This window comes from Colletotrichum fructicola, assembly GCF_000319635.2.
Source record: "Colletotrichum fructicola Nara gc5 chromosome Unknown KSG_Nara_v1_contig02, whole genome shotgun sequence".
In the NCBI taxonomy this organism is placed as follows: Eukaryota; Fungi; Ascomycota; class Sordariomycetes; order Glomerellales; family Glomerellaceae; genus Colletotrichum; species Colletotrichum fructicola.
Window position 1 is genome coordinate 6,129,886 of NW_027094052.1, and position 17,463 is coordinate 6,147,348.

The 17,463-nt window shown below is 50.4% G+C and overlaps 9 protein-coding genes across 9 annotated transcripts; 6 read left to right on the plus strand and 3 right to left on the minus strand.

The window, feature by feature from the left end:
* Positions 1-662: 662 nt before the first annotated feature.
* DAL4-2 (Allantoin permease) lies at positions 663-2,622 on the plus strand (the record flags this gene model as incomplete). Its single annotated transcript, XM_032021949.1, has 5 exons — positions 663-792; positions 850-953; positions 1,011-1,808; positions 1,869-2,090; positions 2,146-2,622. 5 exons carry the CDS (start codon positions 663-665, stop codon positions 2,620-2,622), a joined length of 1,731 nt encoding a protein of 576 aa, XP_031881084.1.
* A 127-nt stretch (positions 2,623-2,749) lies between these two features.
* CGGC5_v004507 (putative transcriptional regulatory protein) lies at positions 2,750-4,981 on the minus strand (the record flags this gene model as incomplete). Its single annotated transcript, XM_066151300.1, has 4 exons — positions 2,750-3,979; positions 4,041-4,659; positions 4,719-4,810; positions 4,862-4,981. The coding sequence occupies 4 exons, from the start codon at positions 4,979-4,981 to the stop codon at positions 2,750-2,752; spliced, it is 2,061 nt and encodes a 686-aa protein (XP_066009322.1).
* A 486-nt stretch (positions 4,982-5,467) lies between these two features.
* cda1-0 (Chitin deacetylase 1) lies at positions 5,468-6,569 on the minus strand (the record flags this gene model as incomplete). The annotated part of the gene is made up of 3 exons (XM_032021950.2): positions 5,468-6,338; positions 6,395-6,470; positions 6,524-6,569. 3 exons carry the CDS (start codon positions 6,567-6,569, stop codon positions 5,468-5,470), a joined length of 993 nt encoding a protein of 330 aa, XP_031881143.2.
* Positions 6,570-7,150: 581 nt separating this feature from the next.
* Positions 7,151-8,861, plus strand: AMID-0 (Amidase; the record flags this gene model as incomplete). Its single annotated transcript, XM_032021951.1, has 3 exons — positions 7,151-7,319; positions 7,369-7,592; positions 7,650-8,861. The coding sequence occupies 3 exons, from the start codon at positions 7,151-7,153 to the stop codon at positions 8,859-8,861; spliced, it is 1,605 nt and encodes a 534-aa protein (XP_031881080.1).
* Positions 8,862-8,978: 117 nt separating this feature from the next.
* CGGC5_v004510 (uncharacterized protein) lies at positions 8,979-9,306 on the minus strand (the record flags this gene model as incomplete). The annotated part of the gene is made up of 3 exons (XM_066151301.1): positions 8,979-9,081; positions 9,147-9,213; positions 9,273-9,306. The coding sequence occupies 3 exons, from the start codon at positions 9,304-9,306 to the stop codon at positions 8,979-8,981; spliced, it is 204 nt and encodes a 67-aa protein (XP_066009601.1).
* Positions 9,307-10,198: 892 nt separating this feature from the next.
* DTR1-0 (Dityrosine transporter 1) lies at positions 10,199-11,964 on the plus strand (the record flags this gene model as incomplete). Its single annotated transcript, XM_032021953.1, has 4 exons — positions 10,199-10,516; positions 10,638-11,099; positions 11,263-11,689; positions 11,765-11,964. The coding sequence occupies 4 exons, from the start codon at positions 10,199-10,201 to the stop codon at positions 11,962-11,964; spliced, it is 1,407 nt and encodes a 468-aa protein (XP_031880990.1).
* Positions 11,965-12,866: 902 nt separating this feature from the next.
* Positions 12,867-13,424, plus strand: CGGC5_v004512 (putative N-acetyltransferase; the record flags this gene model as incomplete). The annotated part of the gene is made up of 1 exon (XM_032021954.1): positions 12,867-13,424. One exon carries the CDS (start codon positions 12,867-12,869, stop codon positions 13,422-13,424), a length of 558 nt encoding a protein of 185 aa, XP_031880991.1.
* Positions 13,425-14,366: 942 nt separating this feature from the next.
* Positions 14,367-15,306, plus strand: CGGC5_v004513 (uncharacterized protein; the record flags this gene model as incomplete). Its single annotated transcript, XM_066151302.1, has 5 exons — positions 14,367-14,519; positions 14,642-14,660; positions 14,712-15,013; positions 15,069-15,134; positions 15,199-15,306. The coding sequence occupies 5 exons, from the start codon at positions 14,367-14,369 to the stop codon at positions 15,304-15,306; spliced, it is 648 nt and encodes a 215-aa protein (XP_066009602.1).
* A 530-nt stretch (positions 15,307-15,836) lies between these two features.
* Positions 15,837-16,866, plus strand: CGGC5_v004514 (uncharacterized protein; the record flags this gene model as incomplete). Its single annotated transcript, XM_032021956.1, has 6 exons — positions 15,837-15,923; positions 15,981-16,124; positions 16,176-16,223; positions 16,279-16,576; positions 16,632-16,701; positions 16,767-16,866. The coding sequence occupies 6 exons, from the start codon at positions 15,837-15,839 to the stop codon at positions 16,864-16,866; spliced, it is 747 nt and encodes a 248-aa protein (XP_031880989.1).
* Between the last annotated feature and the right edge of the window lie 597 nt (positions 16,867-17,463).

Sequence of the window (17,463 nt, forward strand, 5' to 3'; positions counted from 1 at the left end):
CCAAGTAAATTGAAAGATGAATGAGAGACTAGAAATTCGAAGCCGATTAATGTTGAGTTGACATTTTGCACGCTTCAATGAAAAATTTGACACCGGCAATCCGACGTTGAGAGTGGATCTGTCCGGGGAGCCAAGACGGGATAGCTGTGGGCGAAGATTGGATCATCGGCCTGTTTTCGGCTCCGGACTCGGCGAAATGGTCTCGAAGGCGAATTGATGTGACCATGAAAATATGGGTGCGTCATGGCTGACAGGGGCTTCGGCAACTTTTGAAGCGATCGTCTCCACAACGGTTTAGTCCACATCGGAAGATCCGATGCCGACGGTCGCTCGGCTGGCGGGCCAATTATCTGGTGGTCGGATATCCGACAATATTTATCTGTGGAATTTTGTGGTAGTCAATGGTTATCAGAGATGCATTGGTCGTTTCTGGCTTGGCGAGGAAGATCTGGTTCTTATCAACTATCCTGAAGTTGGAGGGTGTGACGCCGCGACGAGGGCAGTACGGGCTCAGTGATAAGGCGTCTGTTTGTTATCTACATGATCTTTAAGATCTGCAATGGACTGAAAAAATGTCGGTTTTTTGATATTAGTGACTGCAATGCACTTTTCGTGAGACATCTGCCGAGTAGCGTCGCCCATCTCGTTCACGACAAGCTGTGATGGGTCAAACCGCGAGACTGCGGAGAGCTTTCTCCTCCCGAAAAGAGTTCAAGCAATTCATTCAGACAAAAGAGCATCCCGATGATGGTCCAGCTTATTTCAACGAAGACTTGCTTCCAACACCGCCCTGTAAGAACGCAACGTGAGAAGACGACAGCTTGGAATCCATGGCTAACAGCGTCGTAGCTCAGCGTACATGGACTGCGTTGCATTTCTTCGCATATTACTTAACGCAGACATTTTCGCCTAGCTCATATAACCTAGGAGCAACTCTGATCTCTATTGGCCTTGTGAGATTCGTTACTTGACCTTTCCCAGCCGCCAGTCGCTAACTCAAATATTCCCAGCAATGGTGGCACGGTATTGTCGCAGCTGTTATCGGCTCAGCTATTCTGAGCGTCGTTGTTATTCTCAACTCTCGTGGCGCAACTCGATACCATGTTGGCTTTCCAGTCTACGTCAGAGCCTCTGCCGGTGTTAGTGGTGCAAAGCTATTCATTGTGGTTCGCGCCTCTGTTGCCATCATCTATTTCGCAACCCAGTCTTTCTATGGAGGCATGCTCACGTCAGTCGCTTTGCGATCTATCTTTGGCTCAGGATGGGACAGAATACCCAACAGACTTCCCGCCAGTGCCGGCATCACATCCAAAAACCTACTCGCCTTTTTCATTTTCTGGGTTATTCAATTGCCAGTCATGTTTGTGCATCCAACGATCTTGCGCCATTTATTCGTTGTCAAGTCCGTGGCGACAACTGCTGGCCTGTTTGGTGTGATGGGATGGGCCATTCACATGAACGGAGGAACTCTAGGCGATTTTGACTTTGGAGGGAAGTCCCTGAGTGGCTCTGCACTTGTGTGGCCCATGATTCAGGCTATCAACAGTGTCATGGCAGCACTGTGCCCGATTCTTGTTAACCAACCCGATGTTGCCCGGTATGCTACAAAGCCCGCACAGGCAACATGGTCTCAGGCTACCGGTATCCTTGTTAGTAAGGTCTTGGTAATGTTCCTGAGCTGTGCGACAACCAGTGCTGCTGCAGGATTTCTCGGCAAGAGCTACTGGAACGTATGGGATCTCTACAACGCCATTCTGACCGAGTACTGGGGCCCTGGGGCAAGGGCAGGAATGTTCTTCGCGTCCGCAGTGAGTTCTCTCTTTTCAGCCAGATTCTTGTGATCTCCTGTTGACATGTGCGTCTTACAGGGCATGATCTTAGCAATCATTGCAACGAACGCTGGCTCGAATTCATTGCCGGTTGGTGCCGATACCAGCGGACTTTGGCCCAGGTATATCAACATCGTCCGTGGCCAGGTTATCTGCGCACTTCTAGCACCGCTATGCGTTCCATGGAAGATCATCTCCAGCGCTAGCTCGTTTCTTACATTCCTAGGCTCTTACACCGTTTTCCTCATGCCGACTTGCGGGGTATGTACCTGATTGGATGAGAGAAGAAGAAAGTTCTGTCTGACAAAACCTACAGATTATGATTGTCGACTACTGGATGTTGCGCCGCGGCAACTTTCATGTTCCGAGCTTGTACACCAAATATGCAGGATCTCCATACGCATATCTGAACGGTTGGAACCTTCGGGCTATTGCTGCTTGGGTTGCCGGTGTGGCATTCACAGTTCATGGTATCGCGGGAAGCCTCGACCCAAACGCGGTCAATCAAGCCAGCAAAAACATGTACAAGCTTGGGTTCTTGTTGTCCCTCACGATGGGAGCGTTAGTGTACTACGTGGCTTGTCTGATTTGGCCGCCACCTATTTACCCCGAGGGAAGCGAGTCTGAAGCGACGATGGGCTTCGAGGATATGGCCTCCTCAGAAGGCTTCTTTGCGGGCGAAAGCGTTGACACAATCCGAGGAGTTCTTTCAGCCGTTGAGAGCGGAAACGTAGGCCAAGTTGAGGGAAAGGGTACAGGGACTGAGTCCGTCAGCGAGAAGAACATGGTGTAATCATTTGCCTTCTCGTGTCGAGGGAAACGATGAAATCGACTACTACTCTTTATTGGAAGCACCGACGTACATATTAGGCTCAGCTGCATTAGGCCAGCCGTCGAACTTTTTCACCGTCCGCCTATCCCTAGTCATTGCCCGAAAGGCTCTGCAACAATTCAAAATTGGGCATCCAGACAGGGCTTCCGCTGTCCTGATCGATCCAGTTCGCCAACTCAGCGACCATGGGCCAAGCACCTTCGAAACCCCCACCAGCAATTCCAGAATCTCCAACGCTACCCAGAAACTGGTCGAAGCTTTCATCAGTCATTTGTCCCATTTCCCTCTCGCCGGCAGCTTCCTCGCTCTGCCCGTCTATCGTCGTGTCCTGTTGTCTTCCTGCGCGCATCTGAGCTGAGGCCATTTCCGCCAAGCCCGATTCACCATCCTGAAGTTTCTCCATGGCTGCGTTCACAAGAACCTCAAAAGCGTCTCTGTATTTGCGAACCCAAGGTGCTCTCTCGCCCATGACGAATAACACTAAAGAGCAAGCACGGATGTCATTCGCAAGTGCTACTGACCAAAGCTCATTCCCCTGTGTCCACAGTCCATAAAGAAGAGTGACCCCGGCGACGAACACGGTCTGAACGGCAATGAAGCTGTGACCGTAGTCAAGAGTTTGATGGAGCCTCTTGTGAGCCTGGCAGATATCCCCAGCAGCTCTCATGCACAGTCCGTAGAACTGGTCAGAGGGGGGAAGAAGAGGCAAGAAAGGTTGGATTAAAAGCCTGAGAGCGCGATTGTACAGCAACAGAGCGTAGTTGAGCTCGGGATGATTCGGTGCCATCCACTCATTGAGCGACACCCGCCAATTTTGAAGCCGTTGGTAGAGACGATCGAGTTTTGGTCGGAGGGTATCTAAGGCTTTGTCTGTTCGGTAAATGGAGTGATGAATCTTCGACTCGATTCGGCGGAGCTTGAACAGCACAACTGCCAGCGTTATGTCGTTTCCAACAGTCCCGGATGCAGATGAGCTGCTGTTGATACAAGTATCAGGGAATTCTACATCAATCTGGTTGTCCGCGATACTCAAAGGTCGACCGAGTGAAATGGCGATCGTCCGCTCTAGTAAGTAGACAGACCAGAATAATCTTCTCCTGCGCTGAACCACAGATTCAGAGAGATTGTTTTCGTGAGCTGCGCGGTGAAGCCCAAGATCAATGGATGTCCTCATCGCCAGACCAATCATGTACCACAGTCCATGACTAGAGGTTGATCGAAGATGGAACATGACTAACAACGTCATCGCCTCAATGTTCTGCACCGTCCGCGATTCCCTTGCCGCAGATATGTGCTGCAGTGCAGTGATGTAGAGAGCCTTTCCATATGTAAGCTCAAGTGCTCAACTTTGCAACATCCGTGAAGAAGTAAGGACGTACCTCCGGGGAAAATCCCGGCCCACGCTGTGTTAACTGTACCAATGTTGCACCCATAGCATACACTAGGTACAGCTTAAAAACACCAAATCTTTCAGCTTTGCTTAGACTTTGCGGTGGAGTTCCCGCCAACGCGACTCTTTCGCCATGCAGCTTCCATAATTCCTCAGGCTCGAGAAAAGGATACTTGGAGTGCAGTTGAGACATGTATGCCCTCAACATCTTTGAACCCTGCTCATCACTCGGGGGCTCTTTGACACCGTGAGCCAAGAGATCCTCTACAGTGAGACATCTAGGGCCCGGATTGAGGCAGCCCGTTGACCGATTGGCACTTGCACCGTCATGGATGTCTGGCAACATCTTGTTCCAGACTGTAGCTTGCACCATCTCGCCGAGATTGAGGGCCAGCGATAACCCGGCCGAAGGTCCAACATAGGCAGGAGCCTCAAAATTCCCTAGCGACACGTGTGCAACCACGTCGCTTAGAGCATTTTTGTCCCTGTTTGAGTGACTGGAGTGAATACTGGCGGTTTCTCTTGGGGTCGAGTTGGTTTCTGGCGTAGGAATTTGAGCCAGCTTGTTCTCCAGGTAGGCCACCCTTTCTTCTAATGCCCGGGTGTATCTGAATCAGTCTTCAGCTTACGTTCATTAAACCTTCCCCAAGAGCTTGTGTATACTTACGCAGTTGATGAAGCTTCATCTGTGACATCTACCTTGTCGCATTGAGCGCCTGACCTGCGGCAGTTCGAGCAGACCGGAAATTGGTCATCACACTCCAAAATCAGATTGGTTTCCAGTATGTCTTAACAACCATGGCCGATTACCTTTTGCTTACGACTTTTACATCTTGTGCAGGCCGTTCTTCCTCTCTTCCTAGGGTTCGGAGGGACTCCGGCTGAGGAGACCGGGGGCGATGAAGCCGGGGGATGTGCGTCAGGCGTCATCTCCGCAGGCTGATAACATTAGACGACCGCCAAGAAGCTCGACTGCCAAACTGGCCGCAACGCTGGGTGAATCTGCGGAGGCGGATGTCCGATTTACATAGATGTCGGTTGCTATCACCGGTGCCGATCTCGCCTTTGGACAGCTTTTTCTTCGTCGGACGACTTCCGTGAGACACTAGCCCCCACTTCGGAAACATTCCGACGCAGCAGCCGTCGCACTGCCGATCGGAGGTTCCGGCACTCGTAGGCTCGAACGGCCAGGAAGAGTGCCAAGTCGGCCGTCATTGGCAATCGTCTTTCTCAACAAAATTTCTTGGCTATGCAAGCGGTGACAAGTGATTGATCATGTATTCACTACACAGACCTAGTAGGTGTTTTCAGCAAGCTACTTCAATATTTGTGCTAGGAGATTTGCTGCATATCTACGTCGGTGTTGTAATTGAATGATCAAGCCTTCATAAAATTTCTCTGACTAGAACCATTACCTCACATACCCTTCATCCACTCGCCATTGGGTTTGTACGGGAATTCAGCCCTCATATGCTTAGCAATATCCCTTCGAGTCGTGACCCAAACCCCCTCTTTCTCTGAGATGTACTTCATGAACTTTCTCAGTGCCTCAGATCTCCCTGGCTTGCCGATGATGCGCGTATGCAACGGAATGTTCATCAACTTCCCGCCCTCTCTGTACAAACAATCGAAGGTGTTTTTGAGATATTGCTCATATGTCTCAGCGACTGAGCTGCCAAACCCAGGTGACATGTGAAACTTGCCATCATTGCAGTCATAGTTGTAAGGGATCAGAAGCATGCCCTCCCTGTCAGCTTCTGGCAAGTCCTTCTCCCACGGCAAGTCAAGCCAGTAAGGCACATCATCATTGTAACACTCCGAGGACCAGAGAAACTCTCCACCCAGGCTCTTCCAAACCTCTGGGAACAAGGAAGGAGTGTTTGGGGTTCCGCGACCGAAGTAAGCACCGACCGGCATCTCGCCTGAAACCTCTTTCAACATCAAAATGTTCTGTTTGATGTATTCCTTGTCTTCTTCAAGCGAGTAGTTCCAGATGTCGAGCCATCTTAAACCATGGCAGGCAATCTCGTGGCCGTCGCGGACCAGAGCTTTTGCGAAAATCGGGTTTCGTTTCAGGGCATAAGCGACGGCATACGTGGTGAAGCTCCATCCGAACTCCTTGAATAGTCGGATAAGACGCCAGGATGCAGAACGGCTGCCGTACTCGAAGTCTTGCTCGGCATTGAGGTATCGTGCACCTTCCTTGTAACCGCCTGACGCACCCTTCTCCCACAGATATGGCTCCGAAAATGGATCGCCATCCAAGATGCTTCGCTCTCCTCCCTCTCTGGATTTTCCATCAGCCCGTGATATCTTTTTGACGATACATACATAGAAACTTACTCATAGTTGAGAACAAAAGACACGGCAATGCGAGCACCATTGGGCCACTTGGGATCAAACCCCTCCTCGCCGAAGCCTGGACACATGGATGTTAGACACATATGCTTCCATTGGTGGAGTATTACTCACCCTCAAAGTCGCGAGGTATCTGGAGACTCTCCTCGATATGCACCATGTTTGAAGTTGTTAAAAATTGTCGATTGTTCGAATAGTCTAAGGAGAAACATGAATGAGCCACCCAAGACCGATGGCTTCAACGGAAACTCGTACTTATCGCGACAAGCAATGCATGCCCTTTAATACAACATTTGAAACGTTCCATGTGTATTCTTCGCCAGATAGCCGCACAAGACTATCGATTTGCCCCTCCTCCGAGAACTAATTCATCTTGCGATATCTTGCGGGGTACTTGGATGGTGGGGTTGATCCTTCCTAAGATAAGGACATAGTGGGGTTGATTGAGCTGTACTGCTACCGGGTCACAGTCGCCGATGACCTTTTGAGAGAGGAATCGGATGATCCGAATTCAGTAGATTGTTTGCGAGGAGTTGATGATAGCGATAAGATATCGATGCAGGGCTATCGGGCCTATCTAAGAGATTACTTAGGTATGGGTTAGAACTACTGCAGATGCTCAATCTACATCGGCTTGAATGATATCAGCTGGCTTTGATCGCGAATATTTCGAATCGGGCCTCAAGTTCATGGAGTGCGCATTTTTGAGTCTACTGTCTAAATCTCATTATTGATACCGAAATGTCTGTCTTCTCTTTGAACGTCGACAAGACAAACCCCGTCACGGCGGAAGTTCTTGACGATAGCCTCAACGCGCTGGGCGTTACTCTGAAAAATGATGAAAAGGATGAGTACCAAAAGTTGCTTGCGGTATTCCACGAATCTGTTGTCGGAATCATGTCTCTTCCTGGTGAGTTGCGTGTGCACCTTTTGTCAGGCTGGACTAATAGTATTTGCAGACTATGTACCACCAGTGGATGAGATTAGATTTCCGAGAGAAGACATTCACTTTCCTGACTCGTCCAACAATCTCTTATCAGCGTGGGCGTGGAAATGTCGCATTGAGGACCAGCAGAAGAAAGGAGGACTTCTTGTTGGAAAGAAGATTGCGGTGAAGGACAATATAGCCGTAAAGGGTGTTCCGATGCTTATGGGCACCGACTTCGTGAAAGATTACGTCCCTGTGAGACACTGTTCCACAACCCGTTGAGCTTCTTTGGCGACTAATACGCAACCATAGAACACCGATGCGACTATCGTTACAAGACTTCTCGAGGCCGGAGCCATTATTACTGGCAAGTCAGTCTGCGAGAACATGTGTCACTCAGCCACAAGTAGCTCATCATCAACCGGTCATGTACACAACCCCTACGCCAAAGGCTACAGCAGTGGAGGAAGCTCGAGCGGCTCTGGAGCTCTGGTAGCCAATGGCGATGTTGACATGGCTCTGGGCGCAGACCAAGGAGGTTCAATTCGTGTGCCTGCCGGCTGGTGTGGTATCTACGGTCTCAAGCCTACCTTTGGGCTTGTCCCTTACACGTCTTGTGGCTCTAACGAGCCGACGAATGATCACGTCGGGCCCATGACGCGAACTCTACTCGACAATGCTCTGATGCTACAAGCCATCGCCGGAAATGACAATATCGACGATCGGTCTTTTGCAGCACCTTCACCAGATAAAGTCCCCAATTACTACGACAATCTAGTTGCATTGAAAAATCCGGCAGACCTGTCTGGTGTCAAAGTCGGTGTCCTGGTCGAGGGCATGAACCAACCCTCAGTTGAACCTCGTGTCAAAGCCTGTGTGGAAGCAGCGATCCAAGGACTACGTGACCTCGGCGCAACCGTCGAAGAAGTCTCAGTACCATTCCATTCTCAAGGCGCAGCAGTGTGGACAGCCATCAGCAAGGCTGGAGGATATCTCGCCAAGCGAAATCTCAACTTTGGTAGAAGAGGCCATGTGATGACAGACCTCACCGAGAAGTTCCAAAACCTCACCCAAGAGCAATGGGACAACGCCTACGTCTCGTCCAAGAACATATACCTGAACGGGGTTTACGCGCAAAAGGCGTTTCCCGGTCTGTTGGGGAAGGCAACGAACTTGAGCAGGAAGCTCCGAGACGATTATGACGCGGCACTCAAGAAGTATGACGTGCTGGTTGCACCCAACCTGCCCTACATCGCCAACTCGCATACCCCGTATGATGCATCGCCGCTAGAGAAGATCGGGAAACAAGTAGGGTTGACTGCGAACACTGCTCCGTTTGATCAGTCAGGACACCCGGTACTAGCCATGCCTATAGGCATGCTCACCATCGAGGAAGGCCCGCTGAAGAGCTCCGGCACCAAGCTGCCGGTGAGCATGCAGGTCATTGGGAAATGGTGGCATGAAGACGATGTTTATCGGGTTGCATACGCTTGGAGTTTGAAGAATGACTGGAAGACCAGATAAAGGACAGCTGGCAACATTGGTCTTTGAATGTTTTCCCCGGACCGGACGCAACGTGATGTTGGAGCACAATTTAGCAACTAAAAAATACACCATACGCCTTCGCGAGCTATGAAGAAATCACTTCACTTTCTTGTTCTGCATCATGATCAACAACGACACCTTGACCGAAAGACGGCTTCCCTGATGCAGTAAACGTTGTCCTGATCGACACTTCTGATGTCTTGCAAGGATAAGTCAGCCCCTCACATAGCTTTGATTAGCTAGAAATGCTAGCTGCAGACTTACTTGTTCAGGATGCTAGGGATAGTCGAGTCAAGTAGTCTCCTTCGAAGGTCGGGACAAAGCGATCGGACTATAACTATTATGATCAGCAGGGAATGGACTCGTGAGAAGTAAAGTTCCAGGACAGACCGCCGTCTGATTCACAGACATCGTCACACGGCATTCCAGTCTCTCCCTCCGCGTTACGGCATGCGGCGACCGGCAGTAGCGGGTCCGAGGGCGGAGTCTATCTTGTCTCGGTGGCCTCAGTCCCGGCCGACCTCGGGCCCTTCAACTTCGGCTTCTTGCCCGATGCGCCGGCACCGACACGAGAGGGAACCAACACTCCTGGGAACCCCCACGCTCCGCTCCCGGCCCCGGCAAAATTTCCACATTATCCTCGAGACGCAGGCCCAGACCCAAAAAGGTGTTAGATAAGGGAATTGCAGCCTCAGTGGGTCCCCGCGGGCGCCCTTGTCCAATATCGTGCCTGATTTCAACCCGAAGTGGAGGTGGCAGACGCAACAAGAGTTGCAGATTGTGTGGTTGTTCCCCGCTGCGGAGTCGCTCCGCTTTGAATTCCTAGCCGGACCCGGCCCAATGAAACATTTTTTGCTGGTTTTGAGCTTCCTTAATTCATGGATGATGTCTTTGAAGGCGTCTCGGGGCTGTTGATCCATTGATTGTGATTGACCGACTTCGGAATTGGGTGTCCGAGTGGAGACCGACCGGGTAAGGATTTTTTCTGCGTTTTCTTTCAACTCCCTTTGAACCTTCCGCACATGCGTATTTAAATGCAAAGCTCGTCCCCTACTTCTGGATTGTTTCGCGCTGGGCTATTGTTGAAATGAGTAGACTGTTTTCTTGGCAAAATCCCGAATTCTCCCTTGTCAGCGATTCTCTTTCATCCTGTCTTTAGTTCAACCCAAGTTGGCAAATACATCGCGTTCAACTCCGTGTTCTCTTTTCTATGTCACAGGAAGCGCTACATCGAACAGGCCTCCAAGATGTCGTCGATAAATACGCTGTCAGAAGTACCCACGCGAGTGGATGAGCTGCCGCCAGACTTGCTCGCAATGAGGACCTCCAACGCCGAGAAGGGTGTGAACATCCTCGCGCAGACTCCCAGCCGGCCCTTCTCCTATCGTGAGGATGAGACTGTTTACGCCAAGTTCACCCCCAAGCGCAAGATCCTGATCACAGCCATTGTGTCCTTCGGTGGTCTAGGGGTCAATCTGGCAGCCCTCCTGGTATTATCGGCCCTGCCTGAGGTGGCAGCGGCTTTCAACACCACGGGAACCATTATCAACTACTCCAACGCGCTATTCCTATTAATCATGGGAATCGGTGTCCTCTTCTGGGGCCCGATTAGTCAGGTGTATGGCAGAAAATGGGTAAGCACAATCATCACTGTACCTCGAACATCATGTACAATAGTAGTCTTCACAATAGGCTTTTTGGCAACTCTCGCTGTTGCGCAATTTCTCCATCGTTCCGTTGAACTAAATGTCTCAGGTTTTTGTCATCTCGACAGTGTTGTTCTGCACTTTCTCTCTCGCAACTGCGAAGGCCCCCAACCTCGCAGCTTTCTTTATCTTCCGCTGCATCACCGCGTTCGGGGGCACTTGCTTCCTAGTCGTCGGCTCAAGTTGCTTGAGCGACGTGTATCGACCGACTGAGCGTGGTACAGCTTTAGGCTGGTTCTTAGGTGGCACTCTAATTGGACCTGCCTTTGGCCCCTTCCTCGGAGGCGTCATCGTGACTTATTCTACGTGGGAATCGCTCTTCTGGTTCCAAGGTACTGTGGGAGGAGTGGCAATGATCCTGGCTGTTGCGTTCTTGCCGGAAACAAGCCATGGCAAGTGGTCTGAAGAGCTGGAGGGGCTCACCTTCAAGGAGAAAGTTGGACAGGTCTGGGAATGGACCAACCCGTTTCGCGTCATTTCCCTCTTCCGTCATCCAAGGATTCTTCTTGTGGTAAGTCTTCCAAAAACCTCCTGCCATTAAGAGACATCGTAGGTTTTCGCGCCAAAGCTGGACCGCTGCAAGCTGCAAGCCTCAACTCAAAACGCATGACGCGTTTTGATCAACGCGGTAAGACGCATTCTGTTCGTTCACCCCCAGCTAACTACACAACCAGGGCATCGCCGCATCATCGATTTTGTGGAACATGCAAGTTCTCTTGACGCCCGTTCGTTACGTGATCAACCCGCGATTCAACCTCACTTCCCCGCTACAATCCGGATTCTTCTTCCTGGCTCCGGGAGCGGGGTACCTCGCAGGCACTTTCGTCGGCGGCCCCTACGCGGACTACACCGTCAAGAAGTGGATCAAGAAGCGTGGTAGGCGGGTGCCGGAGGACCGACTCCGAAGTGCTTTTGTTGCCATGGGGTTGGTGATTCCAGGAAGTGCGATCATCTACGGATGGGCTATCGATCAACAAAAGGGAGGCATCCCCCTCCCCATTATCTGCATGTTTGTGCAGGGTGTTGCTCAGATGGTCTGCTTTCCTTGCCTAAACAGTTATTGCCTAGATGTCTTCCGAGACCGGGCATCCGAAGTCATGGGTATGTTTTCCAACTCACCGACTTAACTCGTCTTTCTGTATCATGAAGATGGCATTTCTGACGTGAAACCCACAGCGAGCAACTACTTCATTAGGTACCTATTCGCCGCTATTGCGACAGCAGTATGTCTTCCGGGAGTCCAGGGCATTGGTGTCGGTTGGTTTTCGACAGTGAGTGCTCTATTCGTCATGGTGTCCTCTGCTGCTGTGATCTGCATCGTAATCTTTGGCTCGAAGACGAAGAAGACGGCGGAAGAAAAAGTTGAGAGCGCTTAAGGACCCGGCCAGGTTGGTTATAGAAGGGTCTCGGGATGTTCTGGTATTTGGGAAAATTGCGTAGCATTTTGTTTAGATATACTTAATAGCCTTCGAATTCATGATCATCTATGGTCAATTAGCTTCCTCGAACATTTGACTGCCCTGTCTTGGCGCCGTTCAAACATCAGAATCTTCGAATCGAACTCGATCTCTCGTTGGTGGTGGCTTGAACGGTCTTGGTCCGGGATCCAGCGGGATGGCGGAACGGCGGCTTCCTTGCCGCCACGTTGTACCCATGCGCAGCCAACATTTCAATTGCATTTCAACTGCATTTTTACCGATCTCCGCATGATCTGCGAGAAGAATTCTCTCAATGATGTAAATTTGATTGGCTCGGGGATCAGCTCCGAAGACTTGACAACCTAGATCGCTCCATGAACGCCCTAATTATGGGGGAGATTTTACAGCACTAGGCATTATGGAGATGCCCGTGTCAAGCTAAGGGCGCAGGCCGAAGTGGACCATCGGCGCCGAGACCAATGATTTTGCCTTTTCAGGGATGGCATTGACAACAAGGCGCAACAACAAAGGCGAGACTTGCCATGTGTTCGGAAAAAGGGCAGCCAGTAAACGCGCCTTGCCGGATTTTTTAGAGTTAGTGCGACGTGTCTCGCGGTTTCCAGAAACATCGATCGACAAAAGATCCAGTTCTTGCAACGATGAAAGCGGTTACGCGATGCTCAAAATCTGTACAAAAGGCCCAGCTGCTCGGGTCTCCGATTTGCAGGAAAGTTAATCCGGGCTATCCGTACAGGTCACTCTTTGTGTTTCATCATCATCCCTTCACCGTCGCACGAGATCGTCAAGTCAGCCGCCTCCTCAAGCGCCCGATCTCGTTCTCATCGGCCACTCCCGCAGCCATGGCGAAGTCAGTAAAGATCCGATCGGACGGTCGTCCTAACATCGACATCCGGCCAGCCACACTCGATGATGCCAAGACAATCGCGGAGCTGGGCGCGCATGTCTTCTCCGTCACCTTTGGCCACTCAGTAGAGCCGCACGAGCTGCAAGCGTTTTTGGACGAGTCATACAGCATTGAAGCAGTCACAAAGGACTTGAAAGATACCAACAAAGACACCATTCTCGCAACGGACGCTGCCGGCGACATCTTGGGCTTCGCCATGTTGACCCGCGGCTCGACGGAGCCATGTGTCGCGGACCTCGAGGGCATTGTCGAGCTGCAGCGGATCTACTTGTACCCCAAGGCCCACGGCACTGGCACCGGCAAGGCACTTGCAGACAAGTTAGAAGACATGGCTAGGAAGCAGGGCTTCAAGAATATCTGGCTTGGCGTGTGGGAAGAGAACTTCCGAGCAAGGAAGGCGTATGAGAAATGGGGATACAAGGCTGTCGGCACTCACGACTTTGTTGTCGGCTCTGTGGTTCAGACGGATGATATCCTGGTAAAGGAACTATAGATATGGTGATTACAAAAGGGTCAGGGTTGGGTTTACGGAGTTTTGCTCTTCTTGGGTGTCCAAGAGAGAGATTCACAACGATAGACGCAGAACAGGTGCGCCAAAGAGGGTAGTAGAAAGAGGAAATAGAGTAGACATGCTACGAACTAGACGTGCATCAACAGTGATTGTGCACACGTGAAAAAACGAAAATTGGATCATTTCGAACACCCGATTCTATTTTAAGACGGTTTCACAGCTTCATGTGGCACTTCGCAGTATCACCGATTCTTGTTCATTTAACCCACCTAAGCATTGTCTTGTATGTTCGACAGCTTCACTACAAACCAAGACTCATGAAGGACTAGTTGCAGAGTATGCCATAATGTTGTACATCATTCTTGATTCAAAGACAGCCTCAGTCGCTCTCACAAAATTGCATGTGATGCTGCTCGAGTTAGCAAATAAAAGCAGGGTCTTCTTAGGAAGCATACATTGGGCCATAATATCTGTTTCGACGGATGACAACATGTTCAACGTGACACGCCTTGTGTTTATATTGGATGAAACTTCTAGGTTGCGAGGTAAGGTTATCAACAGCATTTGCATGATCACCTGAGCAGCACTCCACATCTAGTAGTTACACGCACCACATTTCCCAAGTCGACGGTTGCGGTAATGTTTTACGGTCCTGTTTCCACCCTTGATTAACTCTTGGCCATCGACCAAGGTCCCTGCGCCCTGCACCTCACAAAGCCACGCCCTGCACATGACAGCTGTGGATAACATCAGTGCAATAGTGTAGTGATTACTGATCATCTCTACCATACCCAACATTGACACGGGATATTCTTCGTCAAATAAAGGCGGACTGATGCCCAATGTTGAGCTGCAAATACAATTAGAACTCTTAGTTGTTATTGCAGTTACCACAAAGAACAATTTCATCCGCACAAATTCAATATGGACGAAGTTACGCGAGAAGTTCGATACCGTATTTTCGAGTATTACCTCGCGAACTGCCGTCCGCCAACGACGCAAGATATTGCCGAATCAATCGGCATCAGCGAGGAACAAGCGCGCATTTCATTTCAACAGCTTGATGCCGCCCACCATGTAGTTTTGCATAAGCCTGGAGTTCATACCCCGACACCAATTTGCATGGCACATCCGTTCTCTCACCTGTAAAGTGTCCAAGACGATATTGTAACGAACGCTGCTGACAGTATTGTAAATAGTCCCACGCCCTTTGTTGTGGTAAGTTGCATCTTTACGTTAATGTCGAATCACTTTTGATCGCAAGATTAGGCTCAAGACGCCCGGTCGTGGTGGACGAACTGCGCCTGGTGCGGCTTCGGCTTGGCTGCGATGCTACTAGGTCCCCATGGTTCCTCCTCATCCTCCGTCAGCTTGTCCTCCAAATCCGGCACGGTCGATGGAGAGATGAACTTCACAGTCACAATGATGGCATTCAACTTCATGGGAACGAAGTGGATACCGAAAAATGCGTGGTTCACTTCTCCGCACCTCTCAAGACGTGGTGGACCGACGTGAGGTTCGCTTGCGGCACGATTCACGTTTTCGGCAGCCAGACACAAGCGGCGGAGTGGGTGAGTACAACGAAGGCCTTCAATGAAATTAGAAGTTTCACTAATCTATCTCAAGTGTGAACGATACGGATTCAGATATGGAGAGGTGATGAACTTGGATACGATGTGGAAGCTTTCAAAGGTACGATTGAACCTAACCATTATGTACTACCAACTTATTTCTTCGGTGACTTACAGATCTCTAGGCTTGGTATGAGAACAAAGCATCGCATGATTACGACAGAGTGGATGCTCAAGAGGTTACCGATCTCTTCCGGGAATTGGGGTTGGTATCCGAATTTTGGTCTCGATAAAATCGCGGGCGCTGCGCCTCACATTGAACAAAGGCCTTCCAAGGCCGGACATAGAAAGCGGAGGCTTCGCGAAAGCGGAATGAAAGATTACTTCATAGCTTGGGGTGTTCGTTGACTTGCATGTTGGTCGGTCATGTTGGCTTCCTCCTGTTGCTGGCGGTCCGACCCAACCAACACGAGGCGGAGTCGTTGCTCCTCAAGCGCCAACCGTTCGCCCTCAGCCCCCGACCATTATGCGACCGGCCCGTAAGTCTCCAACAGCTGTCGTATTGTTGGTGCAATCATGTTGAAATGGATGGATCGCAGTGTCTGCAGCCTGAGCTCATTCGATGATCCCCTGCAGTGATAATGCAACCCCGCAGCACCTGTTTGAGCCATGGGCTTGGGCTCCTAGGCAGACAGCCAGGCATACTACACGCTCATATATCAGGCACCGTTATCCATCGTCTTTTGAAAGCTTTCCTGCGAATTCTGGTCACGGTCAATTTCAGTCCCAGTGTCCGCAGCTCTCTGGGCTGTTGAAAATCAAAATGGCAGCTATCCTTGATGTCGCGAACCTGGAGGAAAGATGGACGATTTGTAAAGTCGAGGACGACCGGAAATCCGCCTTGATCGTCGTGAGTCTGAATAACTCGATGCAATCATTTGAGTGGGTGCTGATTTACTTGGCGCAGGACTTGTTCAATCACGTTGAGATGCTCACTCGCAGGCTCGCTGAAGCTGAGCAGAGCCTGGAAGAGAAGAACATTTACATCAAGTCTGTGAAACAGAGTGGTGCTGAAATGAAGCTGCAGATTAATCAGCTTGAGTCTGAGAAGGTATGCTATGGCTTTCGTCGCCGGTTTGAATTACATAATTGACGATGCTAGGATAAATACTCCTTTTCTTCCGTGGTCATCGACGGCGATTGTATGCCGGTAAGTGCTTTACCTTCACATCTTTCCACCCCATAGTTAAGCTGAACAATCTTAGTTCACCGATCAACTCGTTACTCAAGGCTTTGAGGGTGGCAAGAAAGCAGCAGGAATGCTGCGTCAAACTATCTTGGAACAGTTACCTGAGTTGGACGCTGACATGCCACACCATTCTCAAGTGATGATACGAATATACGCCAACCTCAAGGGTCTTGCCAAAGTTTACCATGATACCCAGATTTTGAAAAATGTGGAAACCCTGAACGACTTCGTGAGAGGCTTCAATAGGGGATCATATCTCTGTGATTTTGTTGATGCTGGTAACGGCAAAGAATGCGCGGATGAGAAGGTTAAAGGTACCTCAAAAGCAGCTCCAAAAAGCCGCAGGATGTAACACGCTGACATTTCTAGAAAACTTTGAGCTTGGTCTCAACGACGTGCATTGTCGCCGTGTCTTGTTAGGCGGATCGGGCGACAATGGGTACGCTCGTTTACTTGAGCGACATCTTGCCGACAGCCCGAAGCAAAGCAAAATCCTACTGATAGAGGGACCCCCGTTCGAGAGGGAGCTGGCAGATCTTCGGGGCAGCTTCCAAGTCCTGTCCCTTCCCAGCGTATTCAGGGCGCAGAAGCTCCCAAGCGTTAAACGACGGGTATCGTCTCAACTCACCCCTCCGACGACACCGTCCACGGGCTATGCAGCCGCTGCTTCGAAAGCTTCCGCTCCATCAACCTTGGCAACCACTCGGATTGACTCGTCGTCCACGACGACTCCAGCACAAACGATGAGTGTGGTGCTTCGCAACAAGGCGGGCGAGCGTGTTGACTCTCCCCTGAGTTGTATGCCGCAGGACGTGATTTTGATGAAAATTCGGAAAATGTGCAACAATTTCCATCTTCTTGGGGATTGCCACTTCTTGAGAAACTTCGGGTCGTGTCAGCATAAGCATGGCCCAAAGTTAGATGGTAAAGATCTCCAGGCTCTTCGTGCAGTGGCTCGCCACTCGCCCTGTCTGGCCGGCTTGGATTGCGGCGATCCAAGTTGTATTCACGGCCACCGATGTCCGCGAAGTAGCTGTAGTGTGTCTGGGTGCAAATTTCCATCGAAGATGCACAACACTGACACAGTTGTTGTTTATCGTGTGGTTTGAGAAATCCTGGAGATCAGTTGGGCAGCTGCTTCATTTTGTTTGGCATCTTCATTTATTTCTAGAGCTTGTTTCCAACTCGGACATTTTGTCTC